At 39.5% G+C, this 27,998-nt stretch overlaps 1 protein-coding gene across 1 annotated transcript; it reads right to left on the bottom strand.

The window, feature by feature from the left end:
- Window positions 1-10: 10 nt before the first annotated feature.
- On the bottom strand, window positions 11-27,238 carry c9orf72 (C9orf72-SMCR8 complex subunit). Its single transcript, XM_079694737.1, has 10 exons — window positions 27,032-27,238; window positions 25,741-26,237; window positions 22,296-22,391; window positions 20,960-21,024; window positions 19,544-19,616; window positions 18,725-18,841; window positions 8,387-8,622; window positions 8,206-8,263; window positions 6,638-6,747; window positions 11-1,121 (listed from the first exon to the last, which is right to left on the bottom strand). Exons 2-10 carry the CDS (start codon window positions 26,185-26,187, stop codon window positions 935-937), a joined length of 1,389 nt encoding a protein of 462 aa, XP_079550863.1. The 5' UTR covers window positions 26,188-26,237; window positions 27,032-27,238; the 3' UTR covers window positions 11-934.
- Window positions 27,239-27,998: the final 760 nt, after the last annotated feature.

The following is a 27,998-nucleotide window of genomic DNA, read 5'->3' as shown; positions in this document are numbered from 1 at the left end:
AATAGACAGATTTTACATGAATAGAGTCTTTATTGTTCATCGCTCTTTCTGCACAAGTAGACAAAAGTTCACATTTGAAACAAGATCGATAAAGTAAAAGGGAAGGAAGCAAAGAGATTATCGAAGGGAAGAGAAAATGTCTGTTATTTGTTGCATTTGTGATAAACGTAGTTGGACTGTCTGCAAAAGTCACAAATTGAAATGATATGTAAATGTAGGGAAACTGGACAACATCATCAACTCACCATATAACAATGTCAGAAACATTTGCATTTTTGGAAGCGATACTTATCACTTCTAAACTACATTGCTTGATTTTATTTTATGACTGTGAGCTACACACAGCTCTGCTTTGTCAAGAGGGGTTATAATCAGATTTCATTACAGTGCTTTATCTTTTTCTTTAATAAAATCCTATGATTACTCTGAACCTATTTATGATGATTCGCACCATTCACAGTCAACACAGAGACATTTAATTGAAAAACTAAAAATCTACAGTTCAAAAGGTTATATATTACACAGGCAGTGAAGAAACTAATACGTTTTTAATAAATATCATTTTAAGTTAAATTGCAAATGTCATGGTGGGCAGCCAATTGTAACGCCATAAATTAATACAGAAGACCCTCTATTAACAGAAGGCATAGAATGCATGAATAATTCATCAACTAGAGAATTATTGAAGTCCTCCCAAAACATTCAACTCACATTATGCTAACGGTCGATCAAGGTACTATATTAAAAAAAAAAATGGCTCATTACAGCAGTATAGACTTTGAAGCCTTGAACTCAAGACACAACATGTTTTTCTTCATTCCAGAAAAGCACAAACACATATTCAGGCGTGCATGCATTGATGTAACACATAAGAAAACAAAGACATCTGCTTCCATTAAGCGCCGATACATAAAAGTGCGAGAGGAGGAATAAGTCAGAAGGTCATGAGAACGTCTCGCTCTTGCATGCTGGTGTAGAACGGCTTGCTGAACACGAACGAGTGCAGTCCCGCCCTCAGCTTCTCGGCGAAGGCCATTACGATGTGCAGGTCCCCCTCCACCGTCAGATCCAGGTCTGTCTTTAGGTTGCGCAGGGATCGAAACGGCTTCTTCCCTTTCTGCCTGTGAACAGAGAGGAGAGGCTTTGTTGTGTAACTGCTAACAAGCCACAGCACTCGGGGGTCAGAGGATTTGCATCTCGTTGGGCTGCAGCTGTGCACAGGAAAGCCACGCCACCATGAATTATGTATGTCGCTGACAGCAACTGTGCATAAACAATCTTGTCGAGGCACCTGTAATATAGTATGCCCCTTGACCTCAGGCTGTTAGCAGCACCAGAAACAAAGGATGCTTTTTCCCCCTTTCGCAGTTAAGGTAGTCCCCGGAGTGAGATATGTTCAGGCATTTACTCGGATTTCCGTTTACTTACGTTAGATTCTTACGTGTTGCATTAAGATTCAAAAGTCCAAAAAGTTGTGTAAATATGTGGAGATTATGCGGCTGAACAAATGTATCATAAAATCGCATTGCCCCAAAATTCTTATCATTTATTTTTTGCAATATTCCAAAATCCAATGGAAAAATCCCATTGATTTTGTTGAGGAAGCCCTTTTCATAATGATGTCATCCCTGCATCACTAGACTATTAAACTATACAAATATATTATAGTAAAAAAACACAATGATGCAGAAATATTCATTCTAAATACATAGGTTGAAAATGTATACAATTAATAAAACTATATTATATTTATTATTATTATTATTATTATTATGTACTCCCATAGTGAAACACCTTACTCTGTTATCAAAGAACAAAGGTTATGTTAAGTAAACCAAAGTTTAATCCACTCTTAATCCTGTTATATTTTAAGAACCTGTTAATTAGTTTTTCAGAGCAAGAGAGCTAAGCATTTTTCTTTATAACAATGTAACTCTTTTTAAATTAGAACAACGAGGGATTTAACCGTACCTCAAAAGTACATTTTTCAAAAAGGTTAGAGCTTTACAACTAATTCCCATTATACATCTGGATATATTGTAATATTACACTTTAATGCCTATTTGTTGGTGTTGAGCCTTTTAAAAATAAATCTTTTACTGATTTAATAAAACGGTTCACTCTGCCGCTTGTTGGAAATACCATAGGTTACGTAAATATGATCGAAATAACAAAACATTTATTTTCCAACTTTTCTTAGGGTAATAATGTCATAAAATATGAGAACAGATATTTGAGGTTTTGTTTGAAAATTGCCTAAAAACTGAGTGTAAAAAGATCAAAAACTATGACATTCAGTAGAGATGACGGTTGCGGTCCTTCAATCCAATATGATAAGCCGACACAAAGGTAATGCTCTGTAGATCTAGGTGTTCATTCCGTCCGGGTTCATCACTACAAATGACCCCTTTCACATTACATACAGTTGTATGATTCATTGTTAATAAAGAATATTCATTAGTGCAGCTTTAGCATTTTTAATATGGTGCCGCCAAATGAAAGCGCAGCTTCAAAATGGTGTGTGTAATTGTGAGTGTATAGGCAATTTGTGTGCACACAGGCTTGATTGATTTACAGATTCAACAATTCAATCTCTCTCCCAGAGTAACATGTACTGCCGTGTCAACCAATGTTCACTAAACGTTGTTAGATTTAACTGACTTTCTACTGTAAACGGTGTAAATGTACCCTTAAAAAATATGTCAAGCTTAAGAAATGTAGTTAACATTAAGAAATGTAATCAACATTACGACAAAGCGGAATGAAGAAGTGCCAGAAGCAAAAGTTACAAATATCCTGGCTTGCACGATAAAGAACCATTTGCTCAAGAGTCCTCAAATGTATTTGGTAAAAAAGATAATAGTCAAATCATGTAGAAGTAGAAAAACAGACGGGGGAGTGACTGCTGTCCTAAAGGAGTGGGAAGGTTAGTCCACTGTCGGGGAGCACAGAAGGAGATGAGTCATGCCCAGATGGAGCGATGACCAGGGTGCCACAGGGAGGGGGGCACGGAGCAGAATTTCAGGAAAGATGAACCCGCGGTGTCTCAGAAGAATTGTCGGGGTTAAGAAGGTGCTTACTGTAAAACTGATGGGGCTGGAGTGTGACTAGAGATACAATTATCTAGTTCTTGCACTAGGATCTGAACAAGTTTCCCAGAGAGGAGGATAATCACATGGAGGGTAAAGCTATAGTACTGGTTTAAGGTTGGGCCATCGAACAAGGGCATGGTCCATCGCGATAACAGAAACTTTACCAATGGTACTCACATTTTGCAAATACTATTGAATGTGAACACAACAGGTGTCAATCCCAAAACAATTACAGTGATCGGTTTGGATAGTGGCATTGCCTATTTCTCCTGACAGAATGTTTCCAAAGGAGTGTGTTGGCTACACAAAGCGCTACTGCTACAATTACATTTACGGTCTAGGGAAGGCATTTTTTTTCTAGCGAAATAACATTTTTCACCAGTTGTTTTGACCAAACCTTGGATAGAACTCAAAACAAAAGTCTGCCTTATGCTCCAACTCTGGCTTGTTTTTTATGTTCTTTGCTGAGATGGGCCACGTAGCGCTGAAACGTGTTTTTTTTTTTTTTTAAAAAAGGTCTTACATTTTAAATGATTTCTCTATTTTACTGTCTTGTTTTCTGTATTACTTATATCTTAAGAATAAGGATTAGCACATGCAATTTTGTTTTTTATAGAAAAAACGTATATTGGGATCCCCGAATCAAAAAACTACCTGACAAACTAATAAACAAATAGTAAAAAATATGGGTCCATCCCAACTTTTGCTAAATTCAAGCCCTGAACATGGAAAAGCTCCCCGTATTCTGCAGTTTCACAAAGTTGTGATGTCTGCCATTTTAGGCAAGTTTCATCGCTGGCCCACGTAGGCTTTCAGATAAACTCGACATATCTCTATGCCTTACAGGAGCTCAATCTTCACGTCTTCCCATACTGCTTTACCGCAACTACGGTCCCTCCCGTATGGTACTCAAACAACTTTATTATCAATCCTGAATTTGAACACCATGATCGTAACAGTTTGCTTAGTTAAAATTATAGAACCTTTATCGTGGTATTATAAGACCCACCATTGTTGGTATCATCATCCATTGCAATATTTCCCTGTGGACATCGTCATATGCCAATCGGTCACCAAACCTTTGTTTATCCTTAAGTTAATGTTGTGTCAACTGCCTTAATGGCACGACCCATTAATGCAAGTCTGATGAGAGGCACTCATAAGCTATCGGGTCACCTTGCAACCTGCCATACAGTCTCATTTACGCGCCTCAGGAGGGGCAGAGAAGTGAGAGTCTCTTGTCAGTGATCAAATGAGGATCATAAAAACTCTGATGATGCTGATAATGATGAGGGTCTCTCAGATGTTGAGCGGTGGGGACTGGGAAGGCTATGGCATGTGCTTTGCATCAATTTCTTTCCCTGCACATTATTCACCTTGTGCTATTTGGATGGGGAAGCTGTCACTCTGGGATTATGTTGAGGATTTATCACACTGCGTAGCCAGACAACCAGCTGCCTATTCTTCTAGTTTCCCCCAGCACCAATCACCTCATACCAGCCCTGTGAGCATGACTCACCAAATGTACTTCATGTCATTTAGGGTAACGATGAGGCTGCAACTAACGAGTAATAACATATATACATTTAGTCAATAACATTAGGATTCCAAGTCCAAAACCCAAAGATATTTTAAAATGATATGAGATAAATAAAAACTCTTGCACCAAGCCTATTTCTCAAACACATCCATTGATAGCAACTTGAAACCAATTGATATGCAGTCTAATATTATTGTTTGATTTGGTTTGAAGTGCTCTCAACTACTAAAGGTCTGAAATGACGGACATGTCTTCTTACTGTGTTTCAATCAAAGAATATAGTTTCATCAGGCAGGAAACCTTTTTTTTTACCTCTGGTTGTGTGTGATGTTTAACAATCAGATAAAGTATGTCATAACTCCAGCGCATGAGAACTGCTATCCTGGTGTTACAGGAAGACATAGGGCAATCATAAATATAGATTGCCTGTTGATCTTACGTTTAAATAAAAGATGTACAGTATGATGTCTATGTCTTTTCAACCTCATGCAGGGGACACGAAGTGAACAGCAGACTTTTACATTGAAGTTTACATTAAACCTTTCGGGACTGAGGATTTAGACACAGACTGTGTTGGTGTGTGTCAGAACAGGGTGATGGATTCTCTACTGCTCTAATGCCTGTGTTCTTTACACTTTTTCTTCTGCAAAAAGTAGCCTGCTATTACTGTTGTGGTTTAGAAATCTGAGGGCTTGTGTTCAGCCCGCACTAATGTTTTCCTCTTTTGTCTACTGTAAAAACAACACACTAGACTAACCCTAACAACCCCTAATCCTAACCCGTGGTGACGTGTTTTTGTAGACCAACTTGGAAGTAAGCTCTGCAAGGGCTCCCTCTACAAAAATGGTACGTTCCCATTCGATCTTTGGTTTAAGCAGAAAATAAGCTCTGTTGGAAACAATCATTTTACTTTTATGATTTTTGAAGCGTAAATGCAATCACCAGAAACAAAAAGCTAACGTAAGGCTATCAACAAACTAGTTCACGGTCATATCGCCAACGCTAAGCTAAAGGTGGCTAATGTTTGACGTGATGACATTTTGTGATCTCCTTTAGTTTAATGATGTAGAACAAAACAACATTTCATCTCGAAAGCTTCTGTTCATCACAGACCTGATTTAAGATATCTTACTAAAAACAGGGTCACTGTTTACTTCGATTCAAGATAATCGGAAGCCGTAAAATGCCAACTAATTTCTGTTTTTAGGAGTCATTCCTGTACTACCTCTATGTTGTTGGTTTCAGCTGGTTCCCCACACAGGATAACAATTTGACATATTTGCACTCAGAACGGGGGGACGTGTGTTACATCAGACCTCACAAGGCTTTTGATTTGTATCCTGTGGCTAACAGTGACATTCAGCACAGGGTCAGTGGCCGCAGTGCAAAGTTAAAGAACTGAATTAAAAAATGTATTCTACAATACATCCTGGGAGTTTTATTATCTCAAGATATGTGGATGTTGACATACTGTATATTGTTGTTTTTCATTTTCGGTACAACAAATATTTAATCTAAATGAAATTATCATGTTTTAATACCACTTTTGATAATCACGGTGAGCTTTATCAGGGGGGAAATGCTAAACAGTAGGTTTTATTTTTCTCTTTATTTATTTCAACCCCGTACTCTCTTGCTTCAAATTATTTTAAAAAGGCAACAGGTTCTCAGAATATTACAGAAACCCCATATAATTGATATTTTTTAATATCCTTAGTTTTCTTTCTTACGTCTTTAATTATGTTTTAAATATTATATCTATTTTATTTTCAACCATATATTTATAATAATGTTGTATCCGTAATTGCAATGTTTTTATTTCCATCCATTAATAATTATTGAATAAAAAATACATTTGATAAAAAAATGGTAGACAAATAGAGCATCATCATGTATTTAGCCTTTTCTGTCTCGTCTTGTCTTTCTGTGTGAGTGCGATGGTCTTTCGCCAAACGACAGTCCTCTGGGTTATTTGGATGAAAGTGTTATTGGTTACAGCTCTTACGTTTCGTCCTCGATGTACTTGAGCAATGTGAGGGCCTTCCTGTGGAGCAGCAGCAGGAACTGGGCCAGATAGGTGCTCCGCAGGGACAGGCCCGGCTTCAGCATGAACACCTGGGGACGACACAGGATGTCAATTAGTAGTCCGGCCTACTGCTCGCTGTACAAGGCTGGAATAATGCACTCCAGCTCCTTTATGCTAACCTTGAGAGAGAAACATGTTGCTGTTGTCGTGAGAAAAACTTGTAAACCCAAACCCTGGGAGCAGAGTGGTGGGAGCATCCCAATCAAGGGTTTGATACAAAGCCTGGTCAGTGTTCAATCGCACTGCACCCCAAACAAAATATCAATACAATGTTACAAATGGTATAACATGGATGTGTGGATGTATCATTGGTGTTTCGTCGTTGTCACATGGGTGCAATATGTGGGTGTAAAGTGAGTAAATCGTGGGTGTTACATGGTTGTAACATGGATGGGATGTCGATGTAACATGGGTGTGACGTTTGTGTTACTTGGGTGTAACATGGATGAAATGTTGGTGTAACGTGGGTGTAAGATAGGTGTTATAACATGGTTGTATCATTAGTCTAGAATGGGCGTATCATTGGCCTAACATATATGTAATATAGGTGTATCATGGGTGTAACATATATGTAACATGGATGTAATATGCATGGATGTAATATGGTTGAATTATTGGTCTAATATGAGTGTAGCATAGGTGAAATTTTGGTGTATCATGGGCTGCACATTGGTGTAATATGGGCATAACGTGTCAAATTCATCTTGGGAGATACAGAGTATAAATTTGAAATAAAGTTAATATTTTCAGAACAAGCCATGAAATTGTGTCCTATTAGCCTAGATACATTAGAAAAGAGCAATTAATCCCTTTTTCCATGATACATTCTCGCTCCTTTGTGCTAACCTTGAGAGAGAAACATATTGCTGTTGTCATGAGGAAAAACTTGTAACCCCCACTCTGGGAGCACTTTCACAGGAACAGATGATGGGTTTGGACCCTTGGGAATACATTTGACTGTTTTTGTGTCTATGAGCTCTAGGGACTGCATCAGTGAGGTGTCATTCAAGTGTGTGTTGCTGCCTGATACAAGTATGGGTCTGTGCTAAGAAGCACTGTACTGCAGAATAAGTAAAAATGGATCAGGCACTTTTTTTGTCTTAGTGACACTGTTCTTTTTTTGCTCTTTCCGATACATACCTCTCACAGAACTCCGCAGGAATACAGAACAAAGCAATGTATATATTCCTTACAAACAGATTCATATTGGTGGTTGAAAAAAAAAGGGTATGACTTCTATTTCATTTCAAATGTAAATAGTGCTTTTTATCCAGTGCTTTACCATTTCTCAAATTTTCGCTCTAAATGATAATAATGGGAATAATAAAAGTTTGCTGAAATGTTGTATTTGATGTCATTATTTCTTTCAATATCCTGAAGGCTTTACTAATTCCTTTTTATTTCTGTCTTTATGTTGGGATTGTTTTTTATTAAATACAAAATTATATAAAAATAAACAATACAATATAAATAAAAAATATTCTTACCTCGTCTATAAACGACTTCACCAAAGTGTCTTTATGCATGACGTCTTGAAATATATTCCTTGGGGAAAAATACGTATTGTACTTAAAATATGAAATAGCATATCTTTGGGGAACAGTGTTAAAAGGTGCAAATATAACACTATTAAAAATTCAGAAAATGCAGTGTGTGTGTGTGGCTCACAGGTCAGGTGTGAAGGTCTCGTCGGTGTGAATGACTGTTTCGGGGGGGATGTCGTCCTCGCTGTCCGTCTTCCAGAGCGCGCTGAGCTCGGAGCGCATGTAGCGCCGCTGGTTGTATGTGTGCTCGTGGCACGGTGGCATCTGCTTCACCGTGTTGATGTCCACGTCGATGTGCGTGGTGGGATACGGGGAGTAGAGCACCTGGCGGAAGGGCAGGACGAAGCTGCCCGTGGAGTCCTGGGGATAAAACATTAAAGAAGGGGGGAAACCCAGTAATTTAGCTTTCATCCAGAACGACTTATAGACACTACAACACCGTAGACCAGGGCTATTCAACTACACATTCAATTGGGCCAGATTTTATAACTACAAAATTCAGCTGGGCTAGACATTCAGCGGCCTGTAAAAAGCGGGTAGTGACACATTTTAAACCAACACATATTACTGCGATGAAAAACATGCAATTTTTATTAATTGTTCATCTAACAAAGGTACGTCAAAAAGTGCATAAAAACTAAACAAATTAGCATTAATTTAACAGAATCTGAAAAAAAGTGCACAGTTGTAGCATTACATTTGTTTGCTTTAGAAGTCAAATATTCAGGTTATATTTATTGAACCAGGCACATCACAAAGTGCATTTACTGAATACAATAATAGCAGTCTTAATAAATGTCCTCACATACAAAAAAACAGCTAAAGAGCTTCAATGCAACACAAAGAGGTAGTACTGTGGCAATACTATTTTTTCACTTTTCAAGTAATAACAAAAAAATCATACGTTTTGGTCACATTTGACCCAGACACATTACAAAGTGCATTTCAATGAATACAAAAAGAACTGTCAAACCCTTCAGTGCACAAACCCATAACAAGGGATACGGGTAACTATATGAATGAATACCACACTACACGTCTAACTATAGTAAATAGGTGCTTACTATCACCTCATTTGTGATTTGTCATCGCTGACTTTCTCAATGGGAGAAGGGACATTTTTAGTTTTGAACAAGAGCAGTGATTTTTGGCTCATAGGATGTCAATGCAATCCTAAGACATTGGTGAAGAGTGCTGTCAGTCAGGGAGCAGCGAGTGCTACTTTTGATTGAGTTCATGAGTGAAAAGCTTGATTCACATGTGTATGTTGATCCAAAGATACTGAGCACACAGATCGCTACTTTCTGAACGTTAGGGAACTGCGGTTTTTTGACATCACTCCAAAACTTCAAAAATGCAGCGCTGCATGTCAATAAGTTCCAGTGTATATTTCCCCTTGTCGATGCAGGGGAGGTGACCACTTCCTTTGCTCTGGTTGATACGTCCCCCTGTATTGCAACAGTGAAGGGGTCTCTGGCAAAGCCCATCATCACCTCTGTGGGCAGAGCAATTCCATCCAATCGACCGGCAAAGTTCTCTTTCAACCTCGCAATGAAATCTGTCATCACATCCGTGATTTGTGCCGGAGATGTGATGTGTTTGGGGAGCGTCGGAAAATGCAGCATCCGACCCGTGCTCAAGTCGGTCGCGAAAAGGTCCAGCTTGACTTGGATCTGCTCCACAAGATCAATGACCGTTTTGTCTCTGTTTACGCTTCAGAGTTGAGAGAGACATGTTTTAGAGTTGCTATCATAGGACTACCGTTATTAGCACCACTAGATGCACTTTCAAAAAACGTGCTGCGTTGTGGTTTGGTGGTTTCTATGCAACGCGGAGTGTTGCGTTCATGGTCTGTACTAGCGTAGGAATTTGGCTACGGGAGGCTGGGCCACTCGGGAGTTGGTTCTGGGCCGCATCTGGCCCGCGGGCCGCCAGTTGAATAGGCCTGCCGTAGACCTATGTGAGCAATTTGGGGTTAAGTATCTTTCCCAAGTGTGTGTGTGTATGTGTATGTGTATGTGTGTGTGTGTGTGTGTGTGTGTGTGTGTGTGTGTGTGTGTGTGTGTGTGTGTGTGTGTGTGTGTGTGTGTGTGTGTGTGTGTGTGTGTGTGTGTATGTGTATGTGTGTGTGTGTGTCTCAATGGGAGACACTATTATCTCAAAAACATTGTTTACATGTCACAGTTTCTTTACTCACAAAGGATTTTCACTAAAACTCTGACGTTACATCCCTCAGAGATGTCTATTCTTCTTCTTTTTTAAAACCCATACTGTGAGAAAGGAACTAGATTATCTGAAAGATTACTTATTTTTGTTTAAACCAACAGTGTGGGGGGCACCTGCCAGAGACAGAGTCACAGGGACTGACCATAAAACAGGAAAGGGATATAAAAGAAGAGGGAGGGTCTGGAGGGGAAGGTGTTTTGACTCTGGAGCCTAGGGTGGGGGAAAGGAAAAGGATTCATTTGAAAGATCTGACTTGATTGTTGTGTTGATTGAAGGAAGAGACACGGGCGAGGAAGAAGTAGAAAAATAACTTGTTTATAAAAAGAACAGCACGTCTTTTTTCTCAAATGTATGTCAGTTTCAAGAAAGATGAGTGGTTTTATGCATGAAGTGCAAAATATCCTGGAACCCTTCAAAAAAGAAAAGCAGCTACAGGTAAAGTATGTTGAAACATTTCACAAACAGCGAGTTGTATGTTGTAATAGTTTTATGTTGATAAAAATCAACGTAGTTTTTCAAAATATAATGAACGAAGTGATAGAGGGAAAGAAATAGCACAGTATGTGGAAAATATGAAAACAGCACGTTGAAAAAAGTAACGTTATGTTAGAATAACATGAAATAATTCACAGTAAAGCATCTAAAAAACCATTTAAGAAAGTCAGGTTATTAAAGTGATCAAAACTGAATTGTTTCACCGAAACAGTGTTAAAATCGCAAACTTTCCATTTAGAGTTTGATTCTTTAAGAAACTCAATTCATTACAAATTTATTTATATTTTACCAAGTTGTAAAGTTTTGCATCCATTAAAGTGTAACTATAAGTATCTTTGTAGGAGGAAAAAGCAAAAATCATTGAAGTTATTTACAGAAAACTGCGTTGTCTCACCGAAACAGTGTTAACATCACAAAAACTTCCCTTTCAAAGTCACATTCTTAAAGAAAATCTGTTCAGAAAAAGTACTTAACTTTCTACCAGTTGTAAAGTTGTCATACATAAAACTGTAAAAAAGCTAAATCTGCCTAGTGTCAGTAAAAAAAAAAGTGTTAAAATCACAAACTTGCCTTTTAGAGTCACAGTCTTTAAGAAAATACATTTGTTACAAAGTAATTGACAATCTACCAGTTGTAAAATGTTCCTAAAAGTGTATGAAAAAAGTATCTTGGTAGCTGAAAATAACCAAAATATGTAAGGTTATCAGAAAAAAACCTAGATTGTCTAACTGAACAAGTATTACAAAAAAAAAACACGGCCAAAGAAACCCAATTCCTTACAAAGTACATCCTATTCTACCAGTTGTTAAGTGTTGCACACATCAAAGTGTATCTAAAAGTATCTTAGTAACACAAGAAAAGAGAAGTCATCAAAAACTACACTGTTTAACTGGATTGTCTTACTTTAATCAAAAACTTCCAATAAGAGTCACATTCTTAAATAACATCTATTTAGACAAAGTATTTCATTTTTCTAGTTTGAACTTTTTGCATACATAAACGTGTATCTTACATTTCCTTTGTGAGAGAATTACGCACAAATCTGTCATCTCAAAACATTCTATTGCAGTATTGTATCTGTTTTATCGCCTCTATATATATATATATATATACGTATATATATATATATATATACGTATATATATGTTGCACTGTTGGAGGAGCCTGTGACCTACGTTTTTCATTGACATATCTACACTGTTGCTAATGGGCAGATTACAATAAAGCCTTGAAACTATCAAAACGGCATTGTCTCACTGAACCAGCCCTACAAATCACAATCTGCCTATAAAGAAACCCAATTCCTTACAAAGTACTTCATATTCTACCAGTTGTAAAAATGTATATATATATATGTATATACAGTGGGGCAAAAAAGTATTTAGTCAGCCACCAATTGTGCAAGTTCTCCCATTTAAAAAGATGAGAGAGGCCTGTAATTTTCATCCTAGGTATACCTCAACTATGAGAGACAAAATGAGAAAAAAAAAATCCAGAAAATCACATTGTCTGATTTTTAAAGAATTTATTTGCAAATTATGGTGGAAAATAAGTATTTGGTCAATAACAAAAGTTCATCTCAATACTTTGTTATATACCCTTTGTTGGCAATGACAGAGGTCAAACGTTTTCTGTAAGTCTTCACAAGGTTTTCACACACTGTTGCTGGTATTTTGTCCCATTCCTCCATGCAGATCCCCTCTAGAGCAGTGATGTTTTGGGGCTGTCGCTGGGCAACACAGACTTTCAACTCCCTCCAAAGATTTTCTATGGGGTTGAGATCTGGAGACTGGCTAGGCCACTCCAGGGCCTTGAAATGCTTCTTATGAAGCCACTCCTTCGTTGCCCGGGCGGTGTGTTTGGGATCATTGTCATGCTGAAAGACCCAGCCACGTTTCGTCTTCAATGCCCTTGCTGATGGAAGGAGGTTGTCACTCAAAATCTCACGATACATGGCCACATTCATTCTTTCCTTTACACGGATCAGTCGTCCTGGTCCCTTTGCAGAAAAACAGCCCCAAAGCATGATTTTTTCACCCCCATGTTTCACAGTAGGTATGGTGTTCTTTGGATGCAACTCAGCATTCTTTCTCCTCCAAACATGTCTAGTTGAGTTTTTACCAAAAAGTTCTATTTTGGTTTCATCTGACCATATGACATTCTCCCAATCCTCTTCTGGATCATCTAAATGCTCTCTAGCAAACTTCCGACGGGCCTGGACATGTACTGGCTTAAGCAGGGGGACACGTCTGGCACTGCAGGATTTGAGTCCCTGGCGGCGTAGTGTGTTACTGATGGTAGCCTTTGTTACTTTGGTCCCAGCTCTCTGCAGGTCATTGACTAGGTCCCCCCCGTGTGGTTCTGGGAGTTTGTAGGTGACCAAATACTTATTTTACAGAGGAATTTACCAATTAATTCATTAAAAAATCCTACAATGTGATTTCCTGGATTCTTTCCCCCCATTCTGTCTCTCATAGTTGAGGTATACCTAGGATGAAAATTACAGGCCTCTCTCGTCTTTTTATGTGGGAGAACTTGCACTAAATACTGACTAAATGGCTGACTAAATACTTTTTTGCCCCACTGTATATATATATGCACAACATTTTTTGATTTTTGCCATGATCTTTAAACAAGTCAACGTTTGAACATGTTTAAAAGCTCTAGGTCAATAAATATGACACATCTTTAAAGAGTCCATGTTGTTGGCACACGTTGACTTAAAGCTCATGAAGACAACACAATTGGAAGAACCACTTTCCAACTTGAAAAATGGGACCATACATGGAGCATGTGCATGCACCATAGGCCTCTGTACTCCACAATTGACATTATAGTTATTTTATGCGACTTCTGAGAAAAGGTTTTATTATTCTGCTTAGCGTGTGGGAAGTCTGTTCTCTCAACCACATTCTGTCCCAATTTAAAGAGCACACAGCACAGAACACACTTTGCTTCTATAAGAGGAAACAACAACAATAGAAAGCATCTCACTCGCAAAAAGAGAAATGATTTATTAGAAATGATGATGGTAGATCCATCACAACATCTTATATCTATGTCATATATGCACAGAGAAGCTCTAATAAATAAATTCAATTTTTTGCGAGCTAGAAACTTCCAATTTCCTTTTTTGTTGTTTCTCCCAGGGCCAGTTTCTCTCGTTCCCTGCTGCTCCACAACACAGCCGACGTGCACAACACTGACTCTTTACAAACAAGCACCAGCAGCTTTCCTGCTGCTACTTGTCCTGGTTTTATTCTGCTCGTGTTGAGCTACCTGCCTGTGTAACACTCAGCCCTTTTGGCTCACAAAACAGCAGTAAATAAAATGGAAACTTCTCTCCTTTTCTGATGTTCAGAATACTCCTTAGGTCTGCACTTGACCCGAAATATGTTGTAATGAAGCAGACATTATGTGAGTAGAATAACAGAGTTATATGGGTATCATGTAGGTGTACAAACGGTGTAATATGGGTTTAATAACCAGTGATGCAAACACAGGTATGGTGAAAAAAGAGAGAACTATTCGAAGCAGGAAAAAAACAGTGTAATACCGTCTGACAAAGGCCTGTGCTATAATGCTTCAATTAACTGGCTATTCTTTGTAATATACTCAGATCAATAGGAGACAGAGATGTTAAGTTAGAAATCAAGGGTTTTTATTATTATTTACAGCAGGGATGGGGAACCTTTTTCCTTTAAATTTTTATAACATCCTCCAAGGGCCGTACAAATTATTGAACTCAACCTCTGCTTAAAAAACTAAAATCACAGCCCATTCATTTCGCCTTTCTTTCATGCTTTGCAAAGAAAAAGCAACCTCTTAATCCAGATATCTCACCATGACTCGCGCATGCATGCACAAGCACGGTTGTGGCATGACCACCAAAACAGAAAGATATGGACACAAGATGTGTGTAAATGTATTTAGTATCCTATCCATGTGAACATGATTTAAGTGGGGGGGGGGGGGGGGGGGGGACCTAACCTCCTCTAGGGGGGTCCGGGGTGCATGCTCCCCCGGGAAGATTTTTTAAAAGCATCAATCTGGTGCACTTTAGAGCAACATTAGGAGATCTATGGATACATCTCTACACCCATTTCAAACAGAACTGTAAGCAGATTTTTCTTTTGGGATATTTTACAAATCACTCCCCTTTTAAACTGTATTTTTGTTTATTAATAACAACTTTGCTTTACTGTCATATAGTATTATACACCTGTTTTTCATTTAGTCTCATTAATAACTATAATGATCATATCAAGGTGTGCCTTAACCTCACTGAGCTGAGGTTATTTGAGCCTCTCAGGAGAGAGCTCTCTTCCACCTGGTTGTAGAAAAGCTCTTTAAATTTGTTAGCATCAAGGCCGGATTAGTACCTCCAGGGGCCCCTGGGCACTGAGCGCTCATGGCCCCCCCCCAACCCACGTACCAAGAAGTAACACCACGCCTATCCAATCCGACCAACATGACCAATATTTAGAATTTTCAGTCAATCTGGCATGTCAAATCGCACACCTATTTGTCAAAAGCAGGGACACAGCCACATAGTTCAACCAAAGTAGGTCTAGCCTTTTGCCCTTTTAGTCAAAAATCACAAGACAAAGATACAATGGATAAGATCCCAAGACAGTGTATGGCTCAGGAATACCTAGGTAATATCACTCAAAACCTCAAAACAGCACCCCACTTAATGCCAAAACATGACTGGCTGGCTGTACAAGTACACAAGGAGTTGTATTAGTTACAAACATTGAGAGTTACAAAAGTAAAATATGTAGTGAAATGGTGTGGTTGCTCAACTAAGTATATGTGATGGAAGATAGTGTGTGTGTGTGTGTGTGTGTGTGTGTGTGTGTGTGTGTGTGTGTGTGTGTGTGTGTGTGTGTGTGTGTGTGTGTGTGTGTGTGTGTGTGTGTGTGTGTGTGTGTGTGTGTGTGTGTTTATGAGAGACAGTGGATCTTAACTTTTAGAAGTGTTTCTTCCTTGGCTTTCTCTTTGAAAAGTCTGTGATTAGGACATCAAAATCCAGATCCCTCACAAGATCAGACTCGATGGCCATCAAAGAAAGGGCTGAAAGTCTCTTCTGAGCCATGGTTGTCCTAAGTTCATTTTTGATGCGTTTAAGCTGTGAAAAGGACCCATCACCCTCGCAGGTGGTTACAGGTAGTGTGAGAAAAATCCTGAGCACAACAAAAACATTGGGGAATGTTGTCTGTAGTCCATGTTTAAGCACCACCTGCAGTCTGTTTGCAGGAGTTAAACTGGATCAGCTCATCTCCTAATGACTTATCCAAGTCAGTAGGATATGATGAGAAGAGAATATTGGCCCGTCTGCGGAGATAAGTGTCATCACAGCAGATGTCAAATAGGACTCCAAAGTGATCATGTATGTATTTGTATGCATCAAGGCATTTGCTAGGTCCTGAGAGCAACCTGTCAATAATTACATCAACCTGGAATTTTTTACTGCCAGTCAGGGCCACCTCGTGCTCCACTGTCTTGTCATCAAATACTCGTCTTTTACCAACACGGTGAGTCTCGTGCTGGTATGTCTGTGTCACGCCGGGGACGGCCCGGGCAGATGTCTCAAAGTCTGAAAATGTCCCTCGTAGTGATGCAACATAAGTGCGCAGCGATTCCAAAAGTCGCACAGCGGTCATTAGGTCAATGTCTTTCTTTTGCAAGCCAGTGATCGTAAGGTTGAATTGGTGCAGTACAGTGTCCCCAAAATATTGTCAGCAGAGCAGTCTCTAGTTTCCCAAGTTTGCCACACAGCGCAGAGGCCTCTTGCCGTGTGTCCTGACGCTCTTCGTCATCAGCCGCCAACATTTGTAAAGCCCCTCTAATACCTCATTCACACCAACGGTGTTTCAGGGCCGGTTCGGAGCTGGAGCTTAAAAAGCACCGGGTTTTCCTGTTCACACCGCAGCGGAGCAGCCTCTTAGCTCCGGAATCCGGTTCGTTTTCAAGCACCAAAAAATTGTCCGGCTAGAGCAAAAGCACCGCATACGTCACGCTTACATCGAGGCGGGGCAGGGGCAGGGGCGGGATCAACTCCTGAACAACAACAAAAAGCCGGCGTTTTATCCAGTTTGTACACAACGATGGAGAAACTTAACAAGCAGCAGTGGTCCACTGAAGAGAACAGCCTTTTTTTTATTGGGAATCTGGTCTTCTGAAGAGGTACAGAGGAAGCTGGAGCACAATCGGCCATTGTTGTTGTTGTCGGTTTGAGCTGTGAAGGGTTTCCGCGCGTTTGGCTTTATGAAGCAGGCACGCAAACAGTTACGCCATGACGCAAACAATGACGCAATGACGCAGCACCAGTTGATTCTGGGCTGTGTGAAAAGAGCCGGAGCTAAACCGAAGAACCGGTTCTGAACCTGAAAAGCTCTAGCACGGAGCTTGAACCGGAGTTGCGTTGGTGCGAATGAGGTATTATTGCAGTGTAATTCTCACAAAGAGCTCTTGTGGAGTCTCCTCTGCAGCTTCATCTTGTTCAGGAGAGAGATTTTAGCGTCAGTGTGACGTTTTCAGTGAACACTTTATTCCATCGGTGGGTAAGCAGAGCAAAAAGCATAAAGTGCTTGAAGTATATAAAAAAACTGGCTTGCTTCACGACAACTATTTTCAACACAGTTGACATCAACCAAATTCAAGGAGTGTGCTGCGCACGGAATTTAATGTATGAGTGGGTTGCTTTTCTTGCAGCCCATTATATTTTCCTGACATGTTGGATGCGTTGTCATAAGCCTGGCCATGGCAGTTTGAGAGATCCAGCCCCATATCAATGACCATCTTCATCACACAAGATTTTTTTTTCATCTTGTCACTGAGGGCCCTCTTTACTCAAGGGCCCCTGGGCACTTGCCCAGGTTGCCCATATGGTTAATCCGGCCTTGGTTAGCATAGCTAGCTAACCAGATGCTAATAACAACAGATCGCCACCGTGCTTTCAACTAAAGACAAAGCGACGCAAACACTGTGGCATGTGTACGGCTGGTACGGCTCCTTATGGGTACTGTAATATTTGAAGAGCTGGAGCGGCGTTCCGGTGCTCTCTGTCAGCACTCCTTTCAGACGAGACATATACCACGTGAAGACACGTTACGCTCGTGTTGTGTTCAAGGAACCTGTCTTCGGCCAGGAAAAACAGTCACTCGCTTGTTTAATTATTTTGCGTAATAACGGTGTCATAACAATGTAATATGTATGTGATATTGGTGTAATATGGATGTAATATGGATGTAACATGGGTGTATCGTGGGTATATCATACATTTAACATGTCTGTAATATGAGTTTAATATTTTCAAAATTGTATACCTTCAATGGGTAATGTATCTCCGGAAATACACAGTGTAATTTGGAAAATTAAGTTCATCTTTTGAAAAAAACTAAAGGTGAATTTAAGCCTAGATACATTAGAAAATAGCAAATAATAAATTTTCCATATTATTGATATGTGCTTGCCCCTTAAGAGTTCAGAAAAACATGTAGTTATGCAATAGACAAAATGTTAATTTGCACATTGTATTTCAATGATAATACAAAAATCTGCGTGCATGAAAAACATCTGAATCTCATGGAGTGCACTAATAAAAATATCCCATTGCAACAAGTCGGAAAGAGAAATTAGGTCAGGACAACATCAAACAGGCAGGCAGAACAGAACAATGAGCAGGCTCTAATTCAGATCAAACTGTGCTGTATAATGAGAGTGAGGTGGTAGCTACCTTGAGTAGGCCCTGAACAAAAAGGCCTGTGTCATATTTGAAAGAAGAGTCAGCCTTGCAGAGGCGGGAGCACTTCCTCTCTGCTGGGGTGAGGAAGAGGCAGAGAGTCCGCACAATCTGCAAAAATTAAAGCAAGATTAAAATACTCAAGTAAAGTACAAGTACCTCAACATTGTAGTTAAGTACAGTACTTCAGTAAATGTACTCCACTACATTACACCACTGGTGTTAGGCTTCACTTTCTAAAACATGGATTTTTCTGGTTGTTCTGCACAATTATTCAAGAAGCTTCATCAGCACAAAATGTACTGAAGCAGCCCGAATTTAGTTAGACCCTATCTGACATTAAGCTTGAGGCTAGGTAATAATATAATAAATAATTAAGGAAAGTCTTGATTTAATTGGTGCTCAGTTCAGGCCTGGAGTCAATACAAACCTACAAATGAAGGCTGGGTAGCCCTTTGATATTCATTGGACAAACTCTTAGTGGCTCTTTTCTTCTAAAAGGTATGTTAAACAAACACCTTATGGTGTGCAATATCAGTTTTCCTTCTTGGTTAGCATGTCCCACTTTTATCCGTTTGATTCCAATATCTGCCCATATGGAGCAGCTTCCAGTATATGCGTTCTCATATAACTTTTATAATTTTGTAAACAGTTGCTGCAGTAGCGGAGCTGCAAAAGCCCAGACGCAGAATCAAAACATCAAATCAAGCAGTAACAGAGACTGATGGGCTCATTACACTTTGAAAACCTCCTCCATTACATTTAAACTCATGTAGATACATTGCCGATTTGTATATGCGCAAATTCATTTACCTTATTTACTTTCTCCGGGTTGCTTCCAACTACTATTGAACAGCCGCAAGTCTGCAGATGAGAGCTGACGGCTCTAAAACACAGAGATAAAGACGTGCAAATTAGAGCCAATTAGTTAAATTAGCATGTCTGTAATCATTAATGACAGCTTTCAGTAATAATGATTGAGAGGAGGGATCTGAAAAACATTCACGCAGCTTTACATAGAGGAGGAATTAAGATTAATGCAACTTGCGCTGGGCCAGTGGAGATCTATTACTAGTTAATATTATTATGTTTACATTTCTCCTCATGTAGTTTGGCTCCTATTCTGGCCTTTTGAATATATTCTTAGGTATTAAATAGTCCATTTCAAACTTTAAAGGGATAGTCAAGATGTTTTAAAGTGGGGAAATAGGCGGGAGTATAAGCATTGGAGAAGAGCAATGTTCTGTTTACGAAGGGGGCAACAGGGTTAGTAGGTTTGTGTGACTGGGTAGTGAAATAAGATAAAAATGTCAATGAATTCTGGTGACTTTTAAGAAAGTATAGATAAGGACTTCACTTCCCCGTGGGAAACGGCTGTCTGGCAGATCAATGTAAAGTAGTATAAATACTCAAGCACTAAAACTGCTTTTAATTTATTTAGGTGTATAATACATTTTGCTGCTGCTCCGTCAAGGCGGGGCTTAAGAACAACTTAAGTGTGCATGCTCTGTTGGCTCAACAATGTGGAAGATTGCCAGTAGATCAAAGGAAGATCCGGGTAAGATCGAACGAATATCCGGGTAAGATCGAAGGAACATACAGGGAAGATCCAAGGAAGTTAAAGGGGAGATCCAAGGAACATTGAGGGAAGATCCAAGGAACATCCATCGAAGATCCAAGTAATATCCACAGAAGGTCTAAGGCACATCAAGAGAGGATCCAAGGAAGATCTAAGGAAGATCCAAGGAATCCGAGGTATTTTTGTTCTCAAGAGTTAGGCCATTTTGGCTTTATGTGCCACTGCGAAGAATTCCACTTAAAACATTCTAAATATCCCTTTAAGTCCTCATTTGTTGGCCAAAATATAACTTTTGCCTGATTAGTTTAAAATAAATCATACATTGCCCCCCACACACACCTAGTCTGTTTTTCTCTTATTAAGCATCTTCATCAGCTATAAAATCCTGAAGATGCAACTAAATCAATTCCAGTGTACAGATGATTTTTCATCACCACAGGATGCTGAGTTAATTCTGTTCCACTGTGAGCGATTGCATACAACAGACTTTCCGGACTCTCTCAACCCTAACAGCGATTTAGCTTTCGACCCTTCTTCGGAGCCAACTTCGGCTAAGTGGAGGGCTATTACTCATCATTGGAAGGTTGACGGGTGTTAAATGGACGATGTTCATCATCCATCTCCATTTGCCTGAACCGGAGAGTGCTTACTTGTGGAGGAAATCCTCGTGGCAGCTGTCCCCGATGTCATCATCATTTAGCACCGTGTCTTTTACCTACTCAGTGGGACAGAAACAAATGAGTCATTTTAAAAATTGGTCTCAACAAAGATGAAAGTGCTGATGGGTACATTTGCAGGCACAGCTATGAAAAATAAGATGCACAAGTGTGTAACAAAGCAGGAATCCGCCAGAAAGATTCCAGGCAGTCTCTTTGTGCTGCTGCTTTTTCTGTTGCATTTGCATATCATGTGAGAAAATGCGTTGAATCGCACTGTGTGGTAATCTAGGCAGAGAATCTGGATAATTTAAACCTCTTGGAAATAGCAACTATTTGAACAAGTACAAAATTAAACAAGTGAGATTTAACACAGTTACTGCTTTTCTTTCCCCAAAAGTCCTATATGATACATGTTCAATAGAGATGTAGAGTCCCTTTGTTGCTTATTAGACCCTCCAGAAAAACGCAGCCAAAAATCCTTGATTATGCGGGCTAAAATCCTTGATTATGCGATTAAACACGCAGGGTTTTTATTTGATTTTATGCAGTGAAATTGCGAAATATGCGGAAAGTTGCGAAAAATAATAGATTTTTTTTAAAATACTGGGCTGTCTTATTTATTCTCTCTCACACACAACCTGCCACACACACACACACACACACACACACACACACACACACACACACACACACACACACACACACACACACACACACACACACACACACACACACACACACACACACACACACACACACACACACACACACACACACACACACACACACACACACACACACACACACACACACACACACACACACTTTCTCTAAGACTTATGCTCCAACACACAGTTGCATGGGGTGCAGAATAGTTTCCTCCCACTTTTGTGACTGACATCGGGGTACTGCTTTGCCCGGTCTTTAGCAGAAATGCTCGTCGGTAAATGAGATGGATCAGATCTTTTCATCTTGATGTTTTCTCTCTCGTGTGAGTTCACTCTACGGTGTTGTTTACCTTCTGTGATGCGCGAGCTGATGACGTCGCGTCATCATCCTCACTACTTCACGTCAAGACGAGTTAACTTTTTTTCCCTCAAGTTTGTGTGGAAAAATGCTGGGATTATGCGGCCTTTTGATAAATATGCGGCCTTTTAAAAATCTGCGCCATTTTGCTGATTATGCGTTAAATTCCGCGATCGCAGAATCGCGTTTTTCTAGAGGGTCTAGCTTATTGTTCAGTTTGAAGTATGCGAGGTAATGTATGTGTGTGTGTGTGTGTGTGTGTGTGTGTGTGTGTGTGTGTGTGTGTGTGTGTGTTGCTCACGTCTATATCTTCTGGCACATGGTGAGACTTCATAGAGGCCAACAGCTCCATGATAGGGATTATCTCCAAGCTCAGCACCGAGATGATGTTGTAGCCCTAAAGTTGAAGGGAAGTTGAAAAAGTGAAATCAAGCACAGCATAAATACCCAAGTAAATTAACTGAGTGGATTGGATATATTCATTATTGGGCGGGAATTAAGAAAGTGTAAAAAGTATGATAACCATTGACTTTCATACCATGGAAAGCTGTGATACTGTTCCAACGCTAATTTAACTTAAAACTGTTATTTTTGTGTTGCACTGAAATTCTTGATTAAATTAGAAAATATGGATTACTTTTAACTCGCAATTTAATTGACACAGGAATATTTAACAATAGGCTTTGCCATAGGGTCTATTTATTAATTAAACTACAAGAAAAAACATGCTATTTTATGATATACCAGTATAGAGATATGAAATGACCTTAAATAGATGTCCCTGTCCACATTCAAGAGTAAAGAGTGTTGATAAAGCTTAAGGCCTTAGTCAGTTAGGGCTGGCCCAGGCTTTACATGAACATCCAATTTCTATGTTTTATTTAGTGGGAATGCTGTTAATAGCATTCCAACTAACTGTTCTTCTACGGACGAAAAGTTTATTATTATTCCGCCGGTATTTTGCCGCGCTTCTCCTCCCGCATTGAACATCGCAGAAACTCCGTTCAAACATCAAAACGTTCAGCTCAGTCGGGAATCGATGGTTATTACTTTTCTCATTCATAACTTTCATAATTCCAGAGATGCATCCCATAATACATCACATTTTTAACATTGAAGTCAATGGAGAAAATCTTCAGACTTCAACAAATCTTCATGCAATTCAACTGCCAACTGTTCATTCATACTTTCACTCAGACACCTCATTCCAACTTTAAAATGTTACACATCTTTCTGACATTATTCCTGTAAAACAACTTTTAAATCTGATTCTTACTTTTAGAGATATTAAACATTGTTCAGACCTTGTTTTATAGGTTTTCTTCACATTTTAACATTAACTAGAATGTGTGATGTCACAGCTAGAGTGGAGGACAGCTTGAAATTCGCATTCATATTTTTTTTATTAAACTGCCATAATTCCCAAACCCTACATTCCTGAGACATAATTTATCCTGACAAACGTAGGAAAACATCTCGTAGCTTGAAAAATGACAAATAATTAAGCAAAAATAATTAAACAAAATGCTTTTTGAGGGCATGAAGTGACAGAAACGTTCAACATTCGTCCATTAAACCCCATTGTAATTTCAGGCAGATATTTCCTCACGGCGGCAGCCGCACACCTTTCGTTAAACTGCCAAAAAGGCCACATCATTAACCCGAAACTACACAAAAATTACACTTCAGATACTCAACTTCCTTGACATGCTTCACGTTTTGAAATTTCAAAGATATTTGTTACGGTTCTTCCACAAAACGTTCACATGTAAGAGGTTTATCTCATTCAGAACAATGAAGCCTTTGATCTCTACAGAGCTCGTTAGCTCAACTATAAACACCTGTGTAATGGAACACGATGATGTCATCACTCCAACTGACATGCTCAGAGCAGCAGACTTCAGATAGCAGTGTGCAAACAGTCCAGCGGTGAAGACATCTACGGGACAGTTTTGAGATTTCTTCAAATGCCGTTGCCATGGCAACACAATGCTCGCCTTGAAACACGGTTTTCTCATAACTTCAGTGAAAATACTCCAAACAGCCTAGAACTTCACAGGTTTGGTAACGATGCAGCCATCAACGCATCTATGCGTAGTATGGGGTGTCATCAAATGCCGTTGCCATGGCGACGGACCACTCGCCATGAAACACGATGTGGCTGTAAGTCCCATCGACACGGTCCAATCATCCCCCAATCTTCACTTGTATATCACCGGTCCATGCCTCAACAGCTCTACACCAATTCTGAGATCTCACCATATGCCGTTTCCATGGATCGCATCCCTCGCCATAAAACATGATGTCGCTATAAGTCCAATGGACACGGTCCAATCGTCCCCCAATCTTCACTTGTATATCACCGGTCCATGCCTCAACAGCTCTACGCCAAATCTGAGATCTCACCATATGCCGTCTCCATGGAAACGCATCCCTCGCCATAAAACATGATGTCACTATAACTCCTATGAACATGTTCAAAAAGTGCTCAAACTTCACATGTGTACTAACAGTCCGGCCGTGAAGACATCTACGGGACAGTTTTGAGATTTCTTCAAATGCCGTTGCCATGGCAACACAATGCTCGCCATGAAACACGGTTTTCTCATAACTTCGGTGAAACTGCTCCAAACGCCCCAAAACTTCACAGGTTTGGTAACGATGCAGCCATCAACGCATCTAAGCGTAGTATGGGGTGTCGACAAATGCAGTTGCTATGGCGACAGATCATTCGCCATCAAGTTAGTTCAGAAGTTTGCAGTTCAAATATTCTGCTGCTTTTCCAAACCTTTTTACTTTCTTTTCTTCTCTCATCACACATTCAAGCCCCCAGTGTTCATGTATAATTTCAATCTAAATTCTTCACTTTCTTCTTACACATTACATTTCAGCATAGCAGTTTAGCGTCAGATTTTCAGCATAAAGCATTCCCACTAGCAATTTCTTCAGGAATTGCATTCTCTAGTTTTATAAATGTTATCACACATTATCACTATTGTCATCTGGGTTGTCTATGTTGTCATTTTAAAGATTTTCAATCGATAATTGATGTTTTGTTGATTGTAAAGCCCTGTGAGACAAATGTATAATTTGTGATATTGGGCAATATGAAGAATTAAGAAGAAAAAAGATGCGTGCCAGATGTCAGGTTTTTCTGACTGGACGTACAATACCAACCTTTAGTACTTGACAGTTTTTGACACATAGTTGTTTTACCGATTTGCCAAAACAGTACTGAGGATATAAAGCCTTGAGGCCAGTAATGAGCATATTTCAGCAATGAGGACTAAGAATTCAAAATTCAAAACCTACTAAAATATTTAATATCTCAGGGTGTACAGTCTGACAAAGAGAAACTCAATTCAATATGTAAAGCTAACAAACGTTAGCAGAACTTGAGTGATGCATTAGTAGACACAATGCTGGTGGACATTTAATCAAATTGATGAAGTTACAGCAGTGTGTATTTTCAGTGCGTGAAGTTATTTTCCATGTTCCCATTATTACCTCCTCACTAGCCTTCTCAGTAGGAGCTCTCAGAGCTAATTAGCTAATTTAGTCCTCTGTGTTTGGAGACTGCAACTTTATTGTTCTGCCAATGTTGTTGCAATCCCAAATGGGAGAAACCGAGGTGATAGATGACTTCATACCCAGTTCAACTAAGAACTTTGGGATGGATCGGGTTTTAAAGTAGGTTCAAGAAGGGTAATAATTTGCCTCATTAGTCAAGGGATAAGCAAGAGTACCTTCTGCATCCAAATGCGTCCCTTGCGGATAACGTGCTTTAGCCTCTCTACGCAGATGGTGTGCAGAGGAAGGTAGAAGGCCAGCTCTGTTTGAGGCAGGATAATGGACAAGGCACATGTGTTCTTATCCCCCTTCAGCTCGCCATCGAAGATAAGAGACACAATGATGACGCCCTTCTCCGCCAGGACAAAGAACTTCACGTCCACGGCGCCACACTCAGCGCTTCGCAGGATCTCCCCGTTTAGTGTATGATTGGCCAAAAATGTGACCTCTCCATCGCTGAGGAACATCAGCTGCTCTCCCTTTGGTGTCCAGATGTGGCGCACCCGTGGACCCAGGATGTTGTCCCAGTAGGCAAAGGTGGCCGCCAGCAGCGGGCATTCTCCCTCTACTGCTACCTCAGACTTAGCCACAGCTGGTGACTGGGGGGGACAGCCGGAGGACATGAGAGAGGGTGGGAAAGGTCCTCCCAAAGTCAGAATGGATGATAATAAACCTATGTTATAAACAGAGAAAAGTCAAACAAAAAAAACTGAATTTAATTTAAAAACAAAGCCTCTGATGTGACAAAATAAATTGAAGAATGATAAATATTAAGCTAACATAATAAATTGGGTTTGATCAGACTATGTCTTTAAGTGGAAATGAAAGTGATTTGTTTGGAATGTGTTGTAAGTCAGCTGATACTTTTCAGAAACAGAGAACTACTTCTCTTTTTCTGTTTGACAAATATATGCAAGAAAACACACACTAATAATAGAGCTAATACATGTCATTCTTTATGGACGTCTCTGTAATTCCACATTTATACACTTTATATTAAAAACATTCTAGCACTAGCAGCTGGAAACGTAAGGGATACGCTGATATCATACACACAGCATTACGTAACACAATAAATAAGGATTATAACATCTATTTGATTGATAAAAAAAAGATGCCGAATTTACCAGGCACTTCTGATAATAATGTATGTGTTACTAATTTGTCAGGCAGCTATGTGAATCCACAGGAAGCAATACTGTTTAATATTGACCGTTTTTACAACAGAGTCTGGTGTCATTTAACGTAACACTCAAAAGTACGTATTTTAATCTTACGTAACAACGTATGGGGTAGTTTAAAGCTAAATGGCAGTATCGGTAAATACAAAAGTAACCTCACTTTAGTGTTTTACCGGTTAATATTCTGTAGCAGGCACATTTTAATTCAATTTTGTGCAAGGCTAGCTAACTAGCCTTAGCCAAACTAGCACTGATAGAATAAAGGAATGACATCGCCATGACTTACTTTTTGGTGGCAATTCGTCACAAAGAAGCTTCCTATTAGAGGAATAATTCTATATGTTGCTGAAATGGCATCATAATATTTGTTCTGTATCCATAGTATGTAAATTGTAAATGATGAAGCTGCAGTGTTGTTGTGTTGAACACACTTCCTAGTACGTCAGTCCTACGTCACTCATTGTTGGAGATGCACAGCGTCCTCTAGTGCACGAGGCATGGGAGTGGAGTGAGTGGACTGTTAATGAATGATGTCATATTTATTTCAGTCATCCATCTACAGATAAATAACTTATTTTAATTCATTTAGATGAAGCCCGCTCATACGAATGTATTCATCCATGGGCAAAACTCTTTTTAATTGCCTTTTTATTTTATCCTTTGAGGACTTGTCTTGAGCCACCCTTATAATAACTAGTGCTTTTTTTTCTGCTCTCTCCAATCAAACCACTGACAATTGCAATCACAACATCTCCCATGAGGACTTGGGTGAAGAACTCCTCCGCTCAACACAGGAGTGTGCTATTTTCCTTGACGATATATTTGATATAATTTATACATTTCAGGAATATATACAAAACAGTCCTTCTTTACCTAAAAGAAAATTAGGAATTCCTTTCTGTGACACATCTTCAGAGAAGAGCATAGTAAGGCAAAGGCTGAAATGGCTCCTCAGAGTGAATACTCCAGCAAACAGCAAGCCTGCATTATGTGACACTAATAAACAGAGAGTAACCCTCCAAATAACTTTTGGTGGTGTCCAGTCATTTCAAATGCTTGTGGCATCCTCACAAAGACGACATGATTCTACAAAGACACTGCCCCTGGCTATGAACGAGTCCGGCACTGAGCCCTCTTTAGAGAGCACAGACTTTTTCACATATTAACTGCTGAGGGGATGAGGGGAGTAAATAAACCCAGGGAAAAATAATCAAAGAGAACAGAAGAATGAAACAGAAAGAAAACACATCACA

The sequence above is a fragment of the Notothenia rossii genome, assembly GCF_949606895.1.
Source record: "Notothenia rossii genome assembly, chromosome: 7".
Classification (NCBI taxonomy): domain Eukaryota; kingdom Metazoa; phylum Chordata; class Actinopteri; order Perciformes; family Nototheniidae; genus Notothenia; species Notothenia rossii.
The sequence above is the reverse complement of the archived record's forward strand: the minus strand, read 5'-3'. Positions and strand labels throughout refer to the sequence as shown.

Bases quoted from the DNA above. Each gene is read 5' to 3' on its own strand.
- c9orf72 (XM_079694737.1), bottom strand. From the start codon at position 26,187: ATGTCCTCCGGCTGTCCCCCCCAGTCACCAGCTGTGGCTAAGTCTGAG. The intron at 21,025-22,295 runs GTGAGCAACACA...CCCACTGAGTAG, and splicing joins ATGTGCCAGAAGATATAGAC to GTAAAAGACACGGTGCTAAA. The intron at 19,617-20,959 runs GTAAGCACTCTC...TCTGTGTTTTAG, and splicing joins CACGAGGATTTCCTCCACAA to AGCCGTCAGCTCTCATCTGC.